The sequence below is a fragment of the Platalea leucorodia genome (assembly GCF_965183815.1).
Source record: "Platalea leucorodia genome assembly, chromosome: W".
Classification (NCBI taxonomy): domain Eukaryota; kingdom Metazoa; phylum Chordata; class Aves; order Pelecaniformes; family Threskiornithidae; genus Platalea; species Platalea leucorodia.
This window is the reverse complement of record NC_138859.1, coordinates 32,382,015-32,399,475: the sequence shown is the minus strand read 5'-3', so window position 1 is coordinate 32,399,475 and position 17,461 is coordinate 32,382,015. Positions and strand designations below refer to the sequence as shown.

Sequence of the window (17,461 nt, the reverse complement as noted above, 5' to 3'; positions counted from 1 at the left end):
ATCCACTTAACAGCAATAAACCTTTTCTGGAGTGGTCTTTCTGAGATAGCTGAGCAGAGTCTATCATACAAGAGAAGAATTTCTGATGTGTTTAGCTGCCATGAAATAAAATGGATCTTAGTGGAAACCCCAAATCTCCAGGCACTCCTGATTTACACCAGTGAACTGGAGATAGGAATTGAGCCCCCTGTGTGATCTCTCTGATCTGTGGCAGGATGGATTCTTAGTTGGTGCAGACAGGGCTTCATTTTCTACTGTATCTACTTACAGTTTGCACTGCATTGAGGTCTTTGATCCATACCTTTTTAAAGTAGAGTTCAACTTTTAGTTTTACCCACGAGTGCTTTGAAACTTTTTTCTATATGCATGATATGTTCTTAAGAAATCATTTGATTTTTGCTGTAGGATATTGGTGGACAATCCATTCAAGTGTTCCTGTGAAATTATGTGGATCAAGAAATTTCAAGAGACCAAGTTCTACAGAGAAACTCAGGATTTATATTGCATAGATGACAACACCAAGAGGACAGCCTTGCTGGATATGAAGGTCCCAAACTGTGGTAATACTCTTTTAACATGAAGTTCTTACTAAGATATTGTGAGAAAGGGAAAATAAGCATGCTTCTTGACAAGATAGATACCTATATCAAGATGACAACAGTGCTGCTAAAGGAAAAGGTTTTGGGGGGAAATATTAACCACTCACCGGTCTTTCATGCCACAGGGAATAATTTTGGGAGCTTCACATAAAGCCTTTTTTTTTTCCTTGAACCTTTAAAAACATACTGTTATTCAAGTGAAGGAAAACAGAACATCAATTACAGACAACATACAAGAATTATATAAAATGCATGTGCCTTTATTGAACAAAATAGTAGTGCTTCCAACCTGAACAGACACAAGATTTTGCTTCCTTGAAATTTTTTTCAGATATCTGAGGTTAATGAAATCTTTCTTTTCCTTCAAAAATACAAACTCTACTGCTAGGACTACAGAATTCAGAAAAAACATGCCTACTGAAAGAGAAAAAGTTAACAAATAGCTGGTTTTGACACAGATAAAACTCTTTGCATAGGCTATGCAAAAGAGACATTACAAGCTTAGGTTTGTAGCATTTTGCAGGATATTATTTTCAGTTAGCTTATATGGATTTGGAAATGGTGGAAAAATGGTGTAACAATAAGGCCATCCCCTTTTTTTTTGTATGCAACTTTGATTCCTGTATATAGTCCTGGGACAGCTGGTGGAAGATTTCACCTGATAGTTGAAGAGATCCTCTTCCTCTGTGGATGGGGCAGAGCTCAGGTGTTTCTGATGTGATCTGAAGCCTATTGAAGTCTGGAGTTTTCTTAGTGGGATGGGGTGCTGGGGTGCTCAGCAGCAGGCAGATAAGAAGAGCAGGGTTTCCTCATGGAGGGCTGATTTGGATTGGGAAAGCTGTAAGCAAAGGTGAATGTCAGGAGGAACAAACAAATTCTACCTTTCTTCCTTCCATCATTGCCTACTGAGTGCCCTTCTCTCCGCTGGCTATACGGAGGGTGCAACACTCTCTGATTGCAGCCACCAGCGGGTTAGAGCCATGGAGGGGATCTGCTGTGGACTCAATGTGTGCTGCATTTAATGACACTAATGCATAACCCGTTTTGGTGTTCTTATGTACTGCAGGGTCTGAAATGGGAGATGATACTGAGTTGAGCTAAATTGACCTTACCAGCTGCTCTGGCTGGCTGGACTAGAAGGTAGATTCATCTGCCAGGTGTTGAAAGGTCTCCTGGAGGATTAAAATCAATTGACACAAAATGGGAGTGACAGCATAGCCTCTTTTAATGTCCTTGTCTAGCATGTCTAGAAACTACTAGGTAGCTAGGATTTTCCTTTGAAAATTCTCAGTGTTAAATTCCCAGAATTAAATGTGTGAGACATTATTTCTTTCTCTTGAATTCTTTAGAATCTGCAACCCCAGCAGACTTGTTTCTGACTTCTTGATGCTATATAGATGCATGTGTGTACAGATGTGCACATCCTGTGGACATATCTTGATTAAAACACTTGGCATGAGAAGGGAAGGTGGCACTTCAAACTAGAGGGGGAAGAGGAGGAGGAAAGGTGCCCTCTGTGAGCATATATGACATTCAGACTGAAGTATCAGTATGTGGAATTTTGCATATTTTGCATATGAGGAATGAGTCTTTTGCTGAAGAACTGTGAATGTTAGCACAGACCTGCAAATTATTCCCACATTTGGTTTAATGTTAATTTACAGGATCCAAATATAACTAGACTTCATGCACTCCGTGTTTCTCTCTCTTTTTCTCCCCGCCTCTTCTGGTGAGTTTTTCCCCTTAATTTACCTTTTCTGGTATAAACCAATGTAGGACATAGCTTTTTAATTAGAAGAGGTAGATGACAACACAGCCATTTCCTAGAGACAGAATAGAAAGTCCTTGGTGAAAACAAATGACAATCTTCATGAACATGGCTTGTGTTCTGGAAGATGTGTTCTGGAGCTGGCAGAGGAGCTGGCCAAGCCACTCTCCATCATTTATCAGCAGTCCTGGTCAACCGGGGAGGTCCCAGATGACTGGAAGCTAGCAAACGTGACGCCCCTCTACAAATGGGTCGGAAGGAGGATCCGGGGAACTACAGGCCTGTCAGCCTGACCTTGGTGCCGGGGAAGGTCATGGAGCAGATCATCTTGAGTGCCATTATGCAGCACATGCAGGACAACCGAGGGATCGGGCTCAGCCAGCATGGGTTTATGAAAGGGAGATCCTGTTTCACTAACCTGGTCTCCTTCTATGACAAGGTGACCCGCTTAGTGGATGAGGGGAAGGCTGTGGATGTTGTCTACTTGGACTTTAGTAAGGCCTTTGACACAGTCTCCCACAGAATTCTCCTGGAGAAGCTGGCTGCTCACGGCTTGGATGGGTGCACTCTGCGCTGGGTTAAAAACTGGCTGGACGGCCGAGCCCAGAGAGTGGTGGTGAATGGAGTCAAATCCAGTTGGCGGCCGGTCACGAGTGGTGTTCCCCAGGGCTCAGCGTTGGGGCCGGTCCTGTTTAACATCTTCATTGATGATCTGGATGAGGGGATCGAGTGCACCCTCAGTAAGTAAGTTTGCAGACGACACCAAGTTGGGTGGAAGTGTCGATCTGCTGGAGGGTAGGAAGGCCCTGCAGAGGGACCTGGACAGGCTGGATCGTTGGGCCGGGGCCAACTGTATGAGGTTCAACGAGGCTAAGTGCCGGGTCCTGCACTTGGGTCACAACAAACCCATGCAACACTACAGGCTGGGGGAGGAGTGGCTGGAGAGCTGCCTGGCTGAAAAGGACCTGGGGGTGTTGGTGGACAGCTGCCTGAACATGAGCCAGCAGTGTGCTCAGGTGGCCAAGAGGGCCAATGGCATCCTGGCCTGTATCAGGAATAGTGTGGCCAGCAGGACCAGGGAGGCGATAGTGCCCCTGTTTTGGAGAAGAGGAGGCTGAGGGGAGACCTTATTGCTCTCTACAACTACCTGAAAGGAGGTTGTAGTGAGGTGGGGGTTGGTCTCTTCTCCCTAGTAACGAGTGATAGGACGAGAGGAAACGGCCTCAAGCTGCACCAGGGGAGGTTTAGGTTAGACATTAGGAAAAACTTCTTCACCGAAAGGGTGGTCAAGCATTGGAACAGGCTGCCCAGGGAAGTGGTTGAGTCTCCGTCCCTGGAGGTATTTAAAGAACGGATAGATGTGGTGCTCGAGGACATGGTATAGATGGACTTGGCAGTGTTAGGTTAACGGTTGGACTCGATGATCTTAAGGGTCTTTTCCAACCTTGACGATTCTATGATTCTATGATATCTAAAAGATCTGATGCATGGCTGGCATGGCTGTTGCTTTCAGCATATCTGTACATATTTTTTTTTGTTTAAAAGCACAACACAGTTTCCAGAAAACCCACTGATGTAGTTGGTTTATTTATTTTCTAGCACAGTCTGAGAGGCTAGTAAGTATAACTGAAACAGAGGAAGAAGCCCCTTTTAGCTCCCTTGGATGTCAGGAGAAGTTTTAGGCATGCAGGCCTTTGTTATTTTGTTAATGAAATATTTTCTAATTTTCTCTACTGATTAAATGGTTCATCCCATGTCTGGTTTGTTGATTTTTTAATTTTTTTTTTTTTTTAGGAACTAAGCAAACATGCTCTTTTTTTTTTCTTGCAGGTGTTAATTACTTCATAATGTAGTAAGTAGCCTGTACAGTATGTGGTAAAAGTCTTGATAATAGGATGCCTCAGTAATAAATCTCTTCCTGTGAAGTTGGAAGAGACCACTGTGGTTTCTTGGTCATAAGGCTCTGCTTTGTAGATAATTCATGTGAAAATTAGGAAGGAAATTTAATTACTGTTTATATGGTAGAAATCATAGTATCGTAGAATGGTTAACTCATCTTAAAAAAAATGAGTGGGATATTTCCCTTTTCTCCAGACACTGGGGATTTCACCTGACTGCCATGACTTTTCAAATATGATGGAGAGTGGCTTATAGCGACTACATCAGTCAATTCCCTCAGGACCCTGGGATGCATGTCGTTGGGTCCCATGGACTTGTGTATGTTCAGGTTCCTCAGGTGGTCTCGAACCTGATCTACTCTTACAATGGGAGGGACTTTATTTCCCCAGTACCTGCCTTGAGATTCAGGGACTCGAGAAATGTGGGAAGAGCAATTGCCATTGAAAACTGAGGCAAAAATGTTGTTGAGTACCTCAGCCTTCTCCATGTTGATTTTTACTAGTTCTTCTGTCTTTTTTATGAGGGGATAGTACATTTTCTTTAATCTTACTTTTTTTTCCAACATACCTGTAGAAGCCCTTCTTATTACTCTTCTCATCCCTTGCCATATTCAGCTCCAACTGTGCCTTAGCTTTCCTGATCCCTTCCCTACGCATCCAGGCAGTGTCCCTATATCTTTCCTAGGATGCATGTCCCTGGTTCCACTGCTTGTGCATTTCCTTCTTATACCATACTTTGAGCAGGAGGTCCTTACTGAGCCATGCTGGTCTCCTGCCTTCCTTGCATGACTTCTTACACATGAGAACTGAGAGGTCTTGTGCTCTAAGAAAAATGTCCTTAAAGAGCTGCCAGCTCTGTTCAGCTCCTTTGTCCCTGAGGGCAATTTCCCAGGGGGTCCCATCCTCTAATTCCTTAAACACCTGAAAGTTTGCTCTCCTAAAATTTAGGGTCTTGACTTTACTCTTCACCTGGCCCATATCCCTCAAGACTGTGAATTCCACCAGGGCACGATCACTGCAGCCCTGGCTGCCGCCAGTCTTGACCCCTCTAATTAGTTAATCTCTGTTGGTAAACAACAGGTCTGTTAATGCTTCTCCTCTGGTTGGGCTGTCTATCACCTGGATTAAAAAGTTATCCTCCATGCACTCCAAGAGTCTCCTGGACTGCTTGCAGCTTGCTGTGCTGCTTTTCCAGCAGACGTCAGGGTGATTGAAGTCCCCCAGCAGGATCAGGGCCTGCAATCATGATGCTTCCTGTAGTTGAAGTAAGAATGCTTCATCAACGGGCTCCCCTTGATCGGGGAGCCTGTAGTAAACACCAACCACAAGGTTTCCTTTGCTGGTGTGGCCCCTATTTTTTCCCATAAGCTCTCAACCTGTTCATTGCTGTTTTTCAAAGACAGCTCTGTGTGGTCAATCCATTTTTTTACATAGAGGGCAACCCCTGCCCCTCCAGCTCCTCCTGTTTGTTACCCATGCTGTGTGCATTGGTATAGAGGCACTTCAGTTGGGCTATCGACCATGTCACCTTTTTAGAGGAACACACCCTAATTCCTTTGAGGCATTTCATAGGTGTTTCCCTGTTGGTTCCTAATACATCAGTGTTAAAGGAGCAGCAGCTGCCTGAGCATTCACACACCATCCAGGGAGTCGCACACACACCACCCGAGACTTTAACTGCTAGGACCGGAGTCCCTTCGCAGTGGGCAGCTCCATTGAGCTGACGGGTGCCCCTTTTTGACTCCTCGCTCACACACACGCTCACCCTCGGGCACTTTCTCTCCCCTCAGGCTCGACCCTAGGTTTCCCCGAAGCAGAGTCTCCGACACAATGTACGCCAGGCGAATTTATTGAGTGGTACAGTGGTGAAGAGCAGCTTGAGCTGGGTGCCTCTGGAGAGGGACCCCGAACAAAGAAAACCCTGGGCAATTATACCCTTACAGTCTATGTTCCCCTCCCCTCATGCGACAGTTCGGTCCAATAGCAATATTTGGGTCTGGGGTCTTCTTGTTCCTTGTTGGATCCTTTCCCTGTCTCCAGGCAGGACATTCCTTTTCTTGTCTTGAATAGTTGCAGCTTCTGCCGACGGTTTTGGCTACCTTATCTTCCTGATTTGCACCAGTTTCAGGGCCTTCCTTCATGTAGCTAGGTAGGAGTTCAGCATACGGTCAGCATATCTAGGTGAAAGTTCACAGCTTGCAGTCTAAGGCTTCATCAGGTCTTTGGATTCTGATTTGAGCTAAAAAGTGACTTCTACATCATCAGCATCCCCTGGCTCTTCTCTGTTGCTCAAAACTCTATCCCTTTCCCCTGCTAAATCTGTTCATTAATGAGCTGATTAAAGGCTAGTTACAATTTAGATGCCATCAACTTTGTGGTTTCTGTTGTTGACATTTAAAGTTAGGTGTGTTCAATAACTAGAAGATCCCTTCCAAGTGCAATATTAAAAGTGTCAATCAATTGTTATGATGTTTGCAGCACTATTTTTTTCCAACTGCATTTGTAATGTATTTATGTATGATGAAAATTGCTGGATTCTTTTAAATTTTAAAGTCACACTTAATTACTATGTCAAAGGTTTTTAAGTTGCATCTACCACAGTAGTATTTGTAGAGCCTTCTGCGTAGAGAAATGATGTGCTTTTTTTTTGCTGTTTTCACAACATTTTCTGGTTGTCCATACAGTGTGGCCACCTAGACCTTCCTCTTGTTTCTGGCTGGGAAATAGCATTAGAAAATCTAGAAAGAGAAGTAAATACTTTGTTCTCATTACTATTTCTGTAAGCAATGACTGTGATTGCCACTGGTGTGTTAAATTCCTGGAAGCAAGGCATGTCCTATGTGTGGGGTAAAGTCACTCGTAAGTCCGTTAGTCTTCTGGAGATCACCTGGAGCTCATTTAATCCCAGGGATGCAGGATCAGATTCTTTGGGACAAGCTATATTAAGTTATTAGTTGCTGCCTCTGGTAAGCATTTGATCACTGAGGTGCTATCATTGAACTCATTGAAACTGAAGATGTCTTTTTCTTCTGGTATTTTTGGGAAAGGCCTGCCTTCTACAGTTGTCTCTGTAGCCCCATGTGGATTTTTTTGTTGCTGTGGATCTCAGTCTAGTAATGCTGGTAAATCCAGTCAATCTGGTCAATTCTCAATCTGACAAACTGTTTTGTGTATGTTGGTGTGGTGCTTGATCTGGCTTTCAGTTTTGTTTATCCTCCCAGCTTTGTATGCTTATTTTTCATGTATTGTTTCTGCAGATGTTTTCTGTCTTGTCATTGGTCATATATGCTAGCTAAATATACTGACCAAAGTAGCAAAAAAGTACATGAGGCTAATTTTTTCTAGATTGTATTGGGTCTCCCTATAGCAGCCCTCATAGTGCTGTGCATTGTATTTGTAGTTAGAAGGGTGTTGATAACACACCAGTGTTTTGGCTATTGCTGAGCAGTGCTCCCACAGCATCAAGGCTGTCTCTCCAACACCCCTGCCCTCAAAAGACATAGGCTGGGGGTGGGCAAAAGGTTGGGAGGTGACACAGCCAGGACAGCTGACCCAAACTGGCTAAAGGGATATTCCATACCATATGATGTCATGCTCAACAATAAAAGCTGGGGGAAAGAAGGAGGAGAGGGGGGGCATTCGTTATTAAGACACTTGTCTTTCAAAGCAACTGCTACATATACCGAGGCCCTACTTCTCAGGAAGTGGCTGGACATTGCCTGCTGATGGGAAGTAGAGAATAATTTTTTTGTTTGTTTTCCTTTGCTTTTACATACGGCCTTTGCTTTTGTTTATTACACTGCCTTTATATCGACCCATGAGTTTTGCATCTTATTTTCTCCCCCCTGTCCTGTTGAGGAGGGGGAGTGATAGAGAAGCTTGGTGGGCACCTGGTGGCCAGCCAAGGTTAACCCACTACCAAAACCTTGTCACGTAAACCCCATACATTCCACCCCTCACCTCTGTGAATCACATATTTAAGAATTATCATAAAAATATACATTCATCACATAATCTACAATCTTCACGAACTTCACTTACATCAACAAAAAGAATTCCGCACACCAAAATCAAAAGAACATAACACCGACAAAAGTGGACAATTTACACATACTCTAACACTTGTCCTTTCACCATAATTACAACAACAAAAATTCCCCACAATTATTCCACTCTCTAACAATGTTCAGTCCAAGTTTTGCCCATTAACTCTCCCAACTACTATCCTTATCTCAAATTCCTCATGCTCCACCTTGAGTGCTACAAAGGACTGTGGTGGATTGATGTTGGCTGGCCACCAGGTGCCCACCAAGCTGCTCTATCACTCTCCCTCCTCAATAGGACAAGGGGAAAAAATACGACAAAAAGCTCGTGGGTCAAGATAAGGACAGGGAGATCACTCAACAATTACAATCAAGGGCAAAACAGACTTGACTTGGGGAAATTAATTTAAATTATTGCCAATCAAATCAGAGTAAGGTAATGAGAAATAAAACTAATCTTAAAACACCTTCCCCCCACGTCTCCTTTCTTCCCAGGCTCAACTTCACTCCCCACTTCTCTACCTCCTCCCCCTGAGCGGCACAGGGGGATGGGGAATGGGGTTGCAGTCATTTCATAACACTTTGTCTCTGCCATTCCTTCCTCCTCATGCTCTTCCCCTGCTCCAGCGTGGGGTCCCTCCCATGGGATACAGTCCTTCATAAACTGCTTCAGCGTGGGTCCTTCCCATGGGCTGCAGTTCTTCAAGAACTGCTCCAGCATGGGCCCTTTCCACAGGGTGCAGTCCTTCAGGAATGGACTGCTCCAGCATGGGCTCCTCTCCACAGGGTCACAGCTTCCTTCAGTCACATCCACTTGCTCCGGTGTGGGGTCCTCCACGGGCTGCAGGTGGATATCTGCTCCATCGCAGTCCTCCATGGGCTGCAGGGGGACAACCTGCCTCACCATGGTCTTCACCATAGGCTGCAGGGGAATCTCTGCTCCGGTGCCTGGAGCACCTCCTCCCCCTCCTTCTTCACTGACCTTGGTGTCTGCAGAGTTGTTTCTCTCACGTTTTTCTTGCTCCTCTCTCCCAGCTGCTGTTGTGGCAGCATTTTTTACCTCTTCTTAAATATGTTATTACAGAGGCTCTACCAACATCGCTGCTTCAATCAATCTGGGAATCAGATAATTTTTTAAATTTTGTAAAAGTGTGAAGATATTTAGCCACTGAAATAGTATTTTGGGTGTAATGATGGAGTCCTTTCTCCTTGTTTAAGACCCTCTTTTTCTAAAACTTGCTGTAGTATATTGGCTACAACATTGTCTTGGTGCCAAGAGATCACTTACAGACTACAGTTCGTATTAATATTCAGTTATTTCTTAATTAGGTCATATCCTTCCTTTGATAGATATAGTGACATTTTGGCTCTACTGAGGGCAGTATAAGTTTTCTGTAGAAAGTAGTAAGTAGCAGCACGAGGACACTGAAAGCTCTCAAGGAATTCAGACACAAGTTTTTTATTAATTTCTATTGACAATTCTGTAGCCAAATGCTGTAGTAGTCTTTGAAAATTTCAGCCAAAATATTTAGTTTTGTCATTATGGAAGTCTCAGCTGCGCATGGCAAAAATATGAGTCGTTGCCTAGTGATGCTTGACAGTTTCCCTGTAATATGTCCTCGGCCATCAGTTTGCACTAATGATGGTCTGTGAAAGTAAATAGCCCACCTACTTAAGAGTTTTTTACTTCTAAAGTCTGACATAATATTTAGAGAGACTCAGTTGACATAAATGAGTCCCCCCCACTTGCCTTTTGTTGTGTCCATTTGTGCTGGAGTGAATGGAAGTGACTGCTTATTCTAATCCAGAGCTGCCTATTCCCTGGAACAAAGCATTATTGATTTGAATATGTGTTGTGGTTTAACCCAGCCAGCAGCTAAGCCCCACTTGCTCACTCCTCCCACAGTGGGATGGGGGAGAGAATCAGAAGAGTAAAAGTGAGAAAACTCATGGGTTGCGATAAAGACAGTTTAATAGGTAAAGCAAAAGCAAAATAAGGAATTCACTCATTACTTCCCATCAGCAGGCAGGTGTTTAGCCATTTCCAGGAAAGCAGGGCTTAATCACGTGTAACGGTTACTTGGGAAGACAACCGCCATCACTCCAAATGTCCCCCCTTCCTCCTTCCTCCCCGTGGCTTTTATTGGTGAGCATGACATCATATGGTATGGGATATCCCTTTGGTCAGTTGGGGTCAGCTGTCTCAGCTGTGTCCCCTCCCAGCTTCTTGTGCACCCCCAGCCTACTCGCTGGTGGGGTTGCGTGAGAAGCAGAAAAGGCCTTGATGCTGTGTAAGCACTGTTCAGCAATAGCTAAAACATCGATGTGTTAACACTGTTTTCATCACAAATCCAAAACATAGCCCCATACTAGCTACTGTGAAGAAAATGAACTCTATCCCATCCAAAACCAGTACAATATGAAAACAGATTTTCTCTATGCAGTGAAATAACATAGCTATTATACACCTATACACAATGAAAGGCATTGGTTTTAGTGTACACTTGTTATACATCTACTAAACTGCATAGCTCTCTATGTTAGAATTTAAAATTCTTAGTAGCAAGTTCTGTCCTCCCTTTTTTGAAGAGATTGAAAAGCTTTGGATAGATTATTGAGAAAAAAGGGGACATGAGAAAAATAAATAAAACAGAGTGGTCTTAAGAAGATCATTTCATTTAGAAACTTTCTTTTCCCTGTCCTATCAGAACAGGGAATGAACAATGAATTTGAACAGAGACAAATTTCAGAACTGATATAAGGAAATACTTTTGCATGAAGCCTGGATAATATGCCTGTGAAACTCATTGCTCCAGAAAGCTGAAAATTATGTCATGGCTATCTTGCGTTATCTTCTTATGCTACCATCTAAACTTACTGTGCTGGCAGTATACAAAACTATGCAAACCTATTGTCTGATTGCTTATATCAATTGCTGCGTACAAAGTCCTTTAAAATGTGCATCCATATCAACAGAAGCGGTAGTCATCTAAAAAACCTGTATTTATACAAATTAAGGTATGGATAAATGCAGCTGGATTAGAAATCTTTTTAATTGTGTAGGTGTCAAAATGCTACTGATTCATATAAATGGTCTCACTACACTGAACACATGTATTGAACATATGTTTCTTAGGGAACAATGGTTTTTTTTATATGCAATTATTTGTCAGTACAGGTTTTGCTGTTTGGTCTCACTGCTTTACTCCTAAGTCCAGTGTATATCACCTTTTCTAGATATGTCTTATGCTAATATCTTCTTTTTCCAAGCAGAGCTCAACTAGTGTGTGTTCTGCTGTGGCACAGTCTGGGTACCACTTGAAATAGAAGCCAAAATGGTCTTGCATTAAATTTCACCAACACAAAATATCCAACCAGAAAAATGAATCCCAAAGCAATTATTTTATGTATTTCTTACCCACCTCTTATGACTGGGAAAGGGAATAAAACAAAACACACAAAATAATAATGTGATTGTTATTATTATATCTCTACTTTTTTACTGCAAGAATTTCTGCAAGATCTTGCAACTGGTTTCTAGCCTAACTTTACAACTCTATAGAATAATAAGCACCATTATTTTATAACCTTCTGGCAGGGTACAAGCAAAATATAGCTGTTTCCCTCAGAGATATAACACCAAAATGTTAGCAGAAACTGTGCAGACTTGCACAGCAAGCAGACTTAGTCCTGAGTAGTAGTGCCAGGGAGAAGAGGGGAGTCTTAATCTCTTTCCAAGTATAGGTCTGGCAAGAGCAGTTGGAACAGTTTTCAGAGGTAGTGTGGAAGGGTAACTTTATAAAGCAAATGATTGCATTACTTCTCTCCCTGTTCCCTAACCAGGATAATTAGTAGCCAAATATTCCCTAAGATTTGTTTTATTTCTTGCCAAGCTAGTTGACAGACACTGCTGAGATTTGAATTCACAGTAGGTGAGAGCAGATGGCTACCTTTGCTAACAGATTACTGCATGAAGGCCTACAAACCATCCAGCTTTGTCTTAATAAAGTTCAACATATGATTTATAAAGTGAACATAATAGAAGAAATTGCCAGTATCGGACAGCAGCAGTGAGCACATCTGTGGGAGGTGCACCCAGGTAGAGGAGCTCCTCCGCTTTGTGACAGAGCTCCGGGAGGAAGTGAGTAGGTTGAGGGGTATCAGGGAGTCAGAGAGAGAGATAGATTACTGGAATCGTACCCTACCTTCCCTGGGACAGGCCCAGCAGGCAGACAGGGCCCATGACAGAGAAGATTCCCTATCCTGTCTCCACCTGGCTGAACACAGTGACTTAAGAGATAGGGGGCATTCCTGTCCGGTGCAGCAGGTGCATCTCCTCTGTGACTACCCCACCTTCCCAGGTGCCCTTGCATAATAGGTATGAGGGTCTGTAAGTGGAACCAAACGATGACAAGGACAATGGTACATCTAGCTCGGAGGTGTTGCCAAGGTTAAGTCAGCCTACGCCCTGCGTCAAAACAGCTTCCATAAAGAAAAAAAGACCGGTCATTGTCATAGGAGACTCCATTCTGAAGCGAACAGAAGGCCCAATATGCAGACCACACCCACTTCTTAGGGAAGTCTGCTGCCTCCCTGGGGCCTGGGTTGAAGATGTGAAGAGAAAGCTTCCTACCCTGGTACGGCCCTCAGACTACTACCCATTACTGGCTTTTCAGGTAGGCAGTGGGGAACTTGCAACAAGAAGTCCAAGGGCAATCAAGAGAGACTTCAGGGCCTTGGGACGACTGGTTAAGGGATCAGGAGCACAAGTAGTGTTCTCTTCTATCCTTCCACTTGCAGGGAATGACGAGGGAAGACGCAGGAAGACCCAGGAGATCAATACCTGGCTCTGAGCCTGGTGTCTCCAGCAAGATTTTGGGTTTTTTGATCATGGGTCTGTTTACACAACACCAGGCCTGCGGGCGACAGACAGGGTACACCTGTCTCAAAGGGGGAAAAGGATCCTTGCACAGGAGTTAGGAGGGCTCATTGAAAGAGCTTTAAACAAGATTTGAAGGGGGAAAGGGGTAAAACCAGGCTCGCTGGAGATAAGCCTAGGGGCAGCATGCCAATGTTTGAGGGGTGGTGTGCTAGCGAGGTCCTTCAGTCTGCCATCTCAGTGGAGGTAGGGGGTGGAGATCCATGCGGCAGCAAAGACGCAAGGGCTATGGATGTGTTAGAAACCACGGAAGCGCCTGAGAATGGTCACGTAGGAATTAGGGCTTCTCCCTCAGAAAAGGTGGCAGGAGAAATAGCCCAACTGAAGTGCTTCTACACTAACGCACGCAGCATGGGCAACAAACAGGAGGAGCTGGAAGCCGTTGTGCAGCAGGAAAACTATGACATAGTTGCCATCACAGAAATATGGTGAGATGACTCACAGAACTGGAGTGCTGCAATGGATGCCTATAAACCCTTCAGAAGGGATAGGCAAGGAAGGAGAGGTGGTGGGGTAGCCTTGTCCGTTAGGGAATGTTTTCATTGTCTAGAACTTAACGATGGTGATGAAAGGGTCGAGTGTTTATGGGTAAGAATCAGGGGGAAGGCCAACAAGGCAGATATCCTGGTGGGAGTCTGTTATAGACCACCCAACCAGGATGAAGAGGCGGACGAAGTATTCTATAAGCAGCTGGGAGAAGTCTCACAATCGCTAGCCCTTGTTCTCGTGGGGGACTTCAATTTACCAGATGCCTGCTGGAAATACAATACAGCGGAGAAGAAACAGTCTCGGAGGTTCCTGGAGCGTGTGGAAGATAACTCCCTGACACAGCTGGTGAGGGAGCCAACTAGGGAAGGCACCCCGCTCGACCTGTTGTTTTCTGAACAGAGAAGGCCTGGTGGGTGATGTGACAGTTGGAGGCCATCTTGGGCACAGTGATCATGAAATGATAGAGTTTTCGATTCTCGGAGAAGTAAGGAGGGGGGTCAGCAGAACGGCTACCTTGAACCTCTGGAGGGCAGACTTTGGCCTGTTCAGGGGCCTGGTTGAGAGAGTCCCTTGGGAGGCAGCCCTGAAGGGCAAAGGAGTCCAGGAAGGCTGGATGTTCTTCAAGAAGGAAATCTTACAGGCGCAGGAGCAGGCTGTCCCCATGTGCTGAAAGACAAGCTGGCAGGGGAGAAGATCGGCCTGGCTGAACAGAGAGCTTTGGCTGGAACTCAGGAATAAAAGGAGAGTTTATGACCTTTGGAAGAAGGGGCAGGGAACTCAGGAGGACTACAAGGATGTCGTGAGGTTATAGAGGGAGAAAATTAGAAGGGCCAAAGCCCAACTGTAACTTAATCTGGCTACTGCAGTAAAAGACAATAAAAAATGTTTCTACAAAAACATTAGCAACAAAAGGAGGGCTAAGGAGAATCTCCATCCTTTATTGAATGTGGGGGGAAACATAGTGACAGAGGACAAGGAAAAGGCTGAGGTACTTAATGCCTTCTTTGCCTCAGTCTTCAATAGTCAGACCAGTTGTTCTCAGGGTACCTAGCCCCCTAAGCTGGAAGACAGGAACGGGGAGCAGAATGAAGCCCCCATAATCCAAGGAGAAATGGTTAGCAACCTGCTACACCACGTAGACACACACACAAGTCTATGGGGCTGGATGGGATCCACCGAAGGGTACTGAGGGAGCTGGCGGAAGTGCTCACCAAGCCACTTTCCAACATCTATCAGCAGTCCTGGCTAACCAGGGAGGTCCCAGTTGACTGCAGGTTAGCAAATATGACTCCCATCTACAAGAAGGGCTGAAAGGAGGATCCAGGGAACTACAGGCCTGTCAGCCTGACCTCGGTGCTAGGGAAGGTTATGGAGGAGATCCTCCGGAGTGCCATCACGCGGCATGTGCGGGACAATCGAGGGATCGGGCCCAGCCAGCATGGGTTTATGAAAGGGAGGTCCTGCTTGATTAACCTGATCTCCTTCCATGACAAGGTGACCCGCTTAGTGGATGAGGGAAAGGCTGTGGATGTTGTCTACCTGGACTTTAGTAAAGCCTTTGACACCATTTCCCACAGCATTCTCCTGGAGAAACTGTCTGCTCATGGCTTGGACAGGCATACTCTCTGCTGGGTAAAAAACTGGCTGGATGGCCGGGCCCAAAGAGTGGTGGTGAATGGAGTCAAATCCAGTTGGCGGCTGGTTGCAAGTACTGTTCTGCAGGGCTCACTGTTGGGGACATTTCTGTTTCATATCTTCATTGATGATCTGGATGAGGGGATCGAGTGCACCCTCAGTAAGTTTGCAGACGACACCAAGTTGGCCGGGAGCGTTGATCTGCTGGAGGGTAGGAAGGCCCTACAGAGGGATCTGGACAGGCTGGATCAGTGGGCCGAGGGGTGTTGGTCAACAGCTGGCTGAATATGAACCTGCACTGTGCCCAGGTAGCCAAGAAGGCCAATAGCACCCTGGCTTGTATCAGAAATAGTGTGGCCAGCAGGACTAGGGAAGTGATCGTCCCCCTGTACTCGGCCCTGGTGAGGCCGCACCTTGAATACTGTGTTCATTTTTGGGCCCCTCACTACAAGAAGGACATCGAGGTGCTGGAGTGTGTCCAAAGAAGGGCAACAAAGCTGGTGAAGGGTCTAGAGCACAAGTCTTATGAGGAGCGGCTGAGGGAGCTGGGGTTGTTTAGCCTGGAGAAGAGGAGGCTGAAGGGAGACCTTATCGCTCTCTACAACTACCTGAAAGGAGGTTGTAGCGAGGTGGGGGTCAGTCTCTTCTCCCGGGTAACAGGTGATAGAACTAGAGGAAACGGCCTAAAGTTGTGCCAGGGGAGGTTTAGATTGGATATTAGGAAAAAATTCGTCACCGAAAGGGTGGTTAGGCACTGGAGCAGGCTGCCCAGGGAAGTGGTTGAGTCCCCATCCCTGGAGGTATTTAAAAGATGTGTAGACGTGGTGCTTAGGGCCATGGTTTAGTGGTGGACTTGGCAGTGCTAGGTTAACGGTTAGAATTGATGATCTTAAAGGTGTTTTCCAACCTAAACGATACTATGATTCTATAAATCGATGACACCTATATTGGGAATCACATTATAGCACTGCTTAAAGCACTAGGAGAAGTGCTGAAGCAGTTATTGTATATTTGTGCTGATTTTCGAATCTTATTATAGGCAAGAAAGCATAGCATGGCAAATGATTTGTCTTTTCTTGGATATTACTTCATCTCATTTCAATTTATTGAACTAATTAAACTTAAAGAGAGATTTCCAATATATATTGGATATATTATTGAATATATTATTAAACTTCTAGCAAACATTAACGTGTTACAATTCGTACTAATCAGATGGTTAATTGTTTGCATGGGACTTTATATAAAATAAAAAAAAAACCCTTTGCTAATAAGTTCTACACCTGCAAGTAGATGATGAAACTACAATACTCTGATTTAAAAAAAAAATGAGGGGGGGAAGAAAGAAAAACATTGTTTCAGGAAAAGAAACTTCATCAAAAGATAATACATTGGGGTGGGTTGACCTTGGCTGGCCCTCAGATGCCTACCAAGCCGCTCTGTCATGCCCCCTCCATCAACAGGACAGGGAGAGAAAATACGATGAAAAACTCGTGGGTTGAGATAAGGACAGGGAGATCACTTACCAATTGCCATCATGGGCAAAACAGACTCTATTTGGGGAAATTAATTAATATATTGCCAATTAATTGTAACAGAGTAGGATAGTGAGAAATGAAAAAAAATAAGAACAAATAAGAAATAAGAACAAATCTCAACAACAACTTCTCCCCATCCCTCCCTTCTTCCCAGGCTCAACTTCACTCCTAATTTTTCTACATTCTACCCCCTGAGCGGCGCAGGGGGGATGGGAAACGGGGGTTGCGGTCAGTTCATAATGCTTTGTCTCTGCTGCTCCTTCCTCCTCACGCTCTTCCCCTGCTCCAGCATGGGGTCTCTCCCATGGGAGACAGTCCTTCATAAACTGCTTCAACGTGGGTCCTTCCCGTGGGCTGCAGTTCTTCAAGAACTGCTCCAGCATGGGCCCTTTCCACAGGGTGCAGTCCTTCAGGAATGGACTGCTCCAATGTGAGTCCCTCATGGGGCCACAGGTCCTGCCAGAAAACCTACTCTGATGTGGGCTTCTCTTCATGGGCTGCAGCTTCCTTCAGGGCATATCTACCTGCTCCAGTGTGGGGTCCTCCATGGGC

The 17,461-nt window shown here is 44.8% G+C and overlaps 1 protein-coding gene across 1 annotated transcript in view; it reads left to right on the top strand.

The window, feature by feature from the left end:
- The window catches only part of LOC309601796 (BDNF/NT-3 growth factors receptor-like), a gene marked incomplete at both ends in the record, with an annotated part of 230,630 nt that overhangs the window by 33,090 nt on the left and 180,079 nt on the right, over positions 1-17,461 (top strand). The window contains one exon of the mRNA XM_082334926.1: positions 406-560. Coding sequence (XP_082191052.1) covers positions 406-560 — 155 coding nt within the window. The remainder of the gene's footprint in view (positions 1-405; positions 561-17,461) is intronic.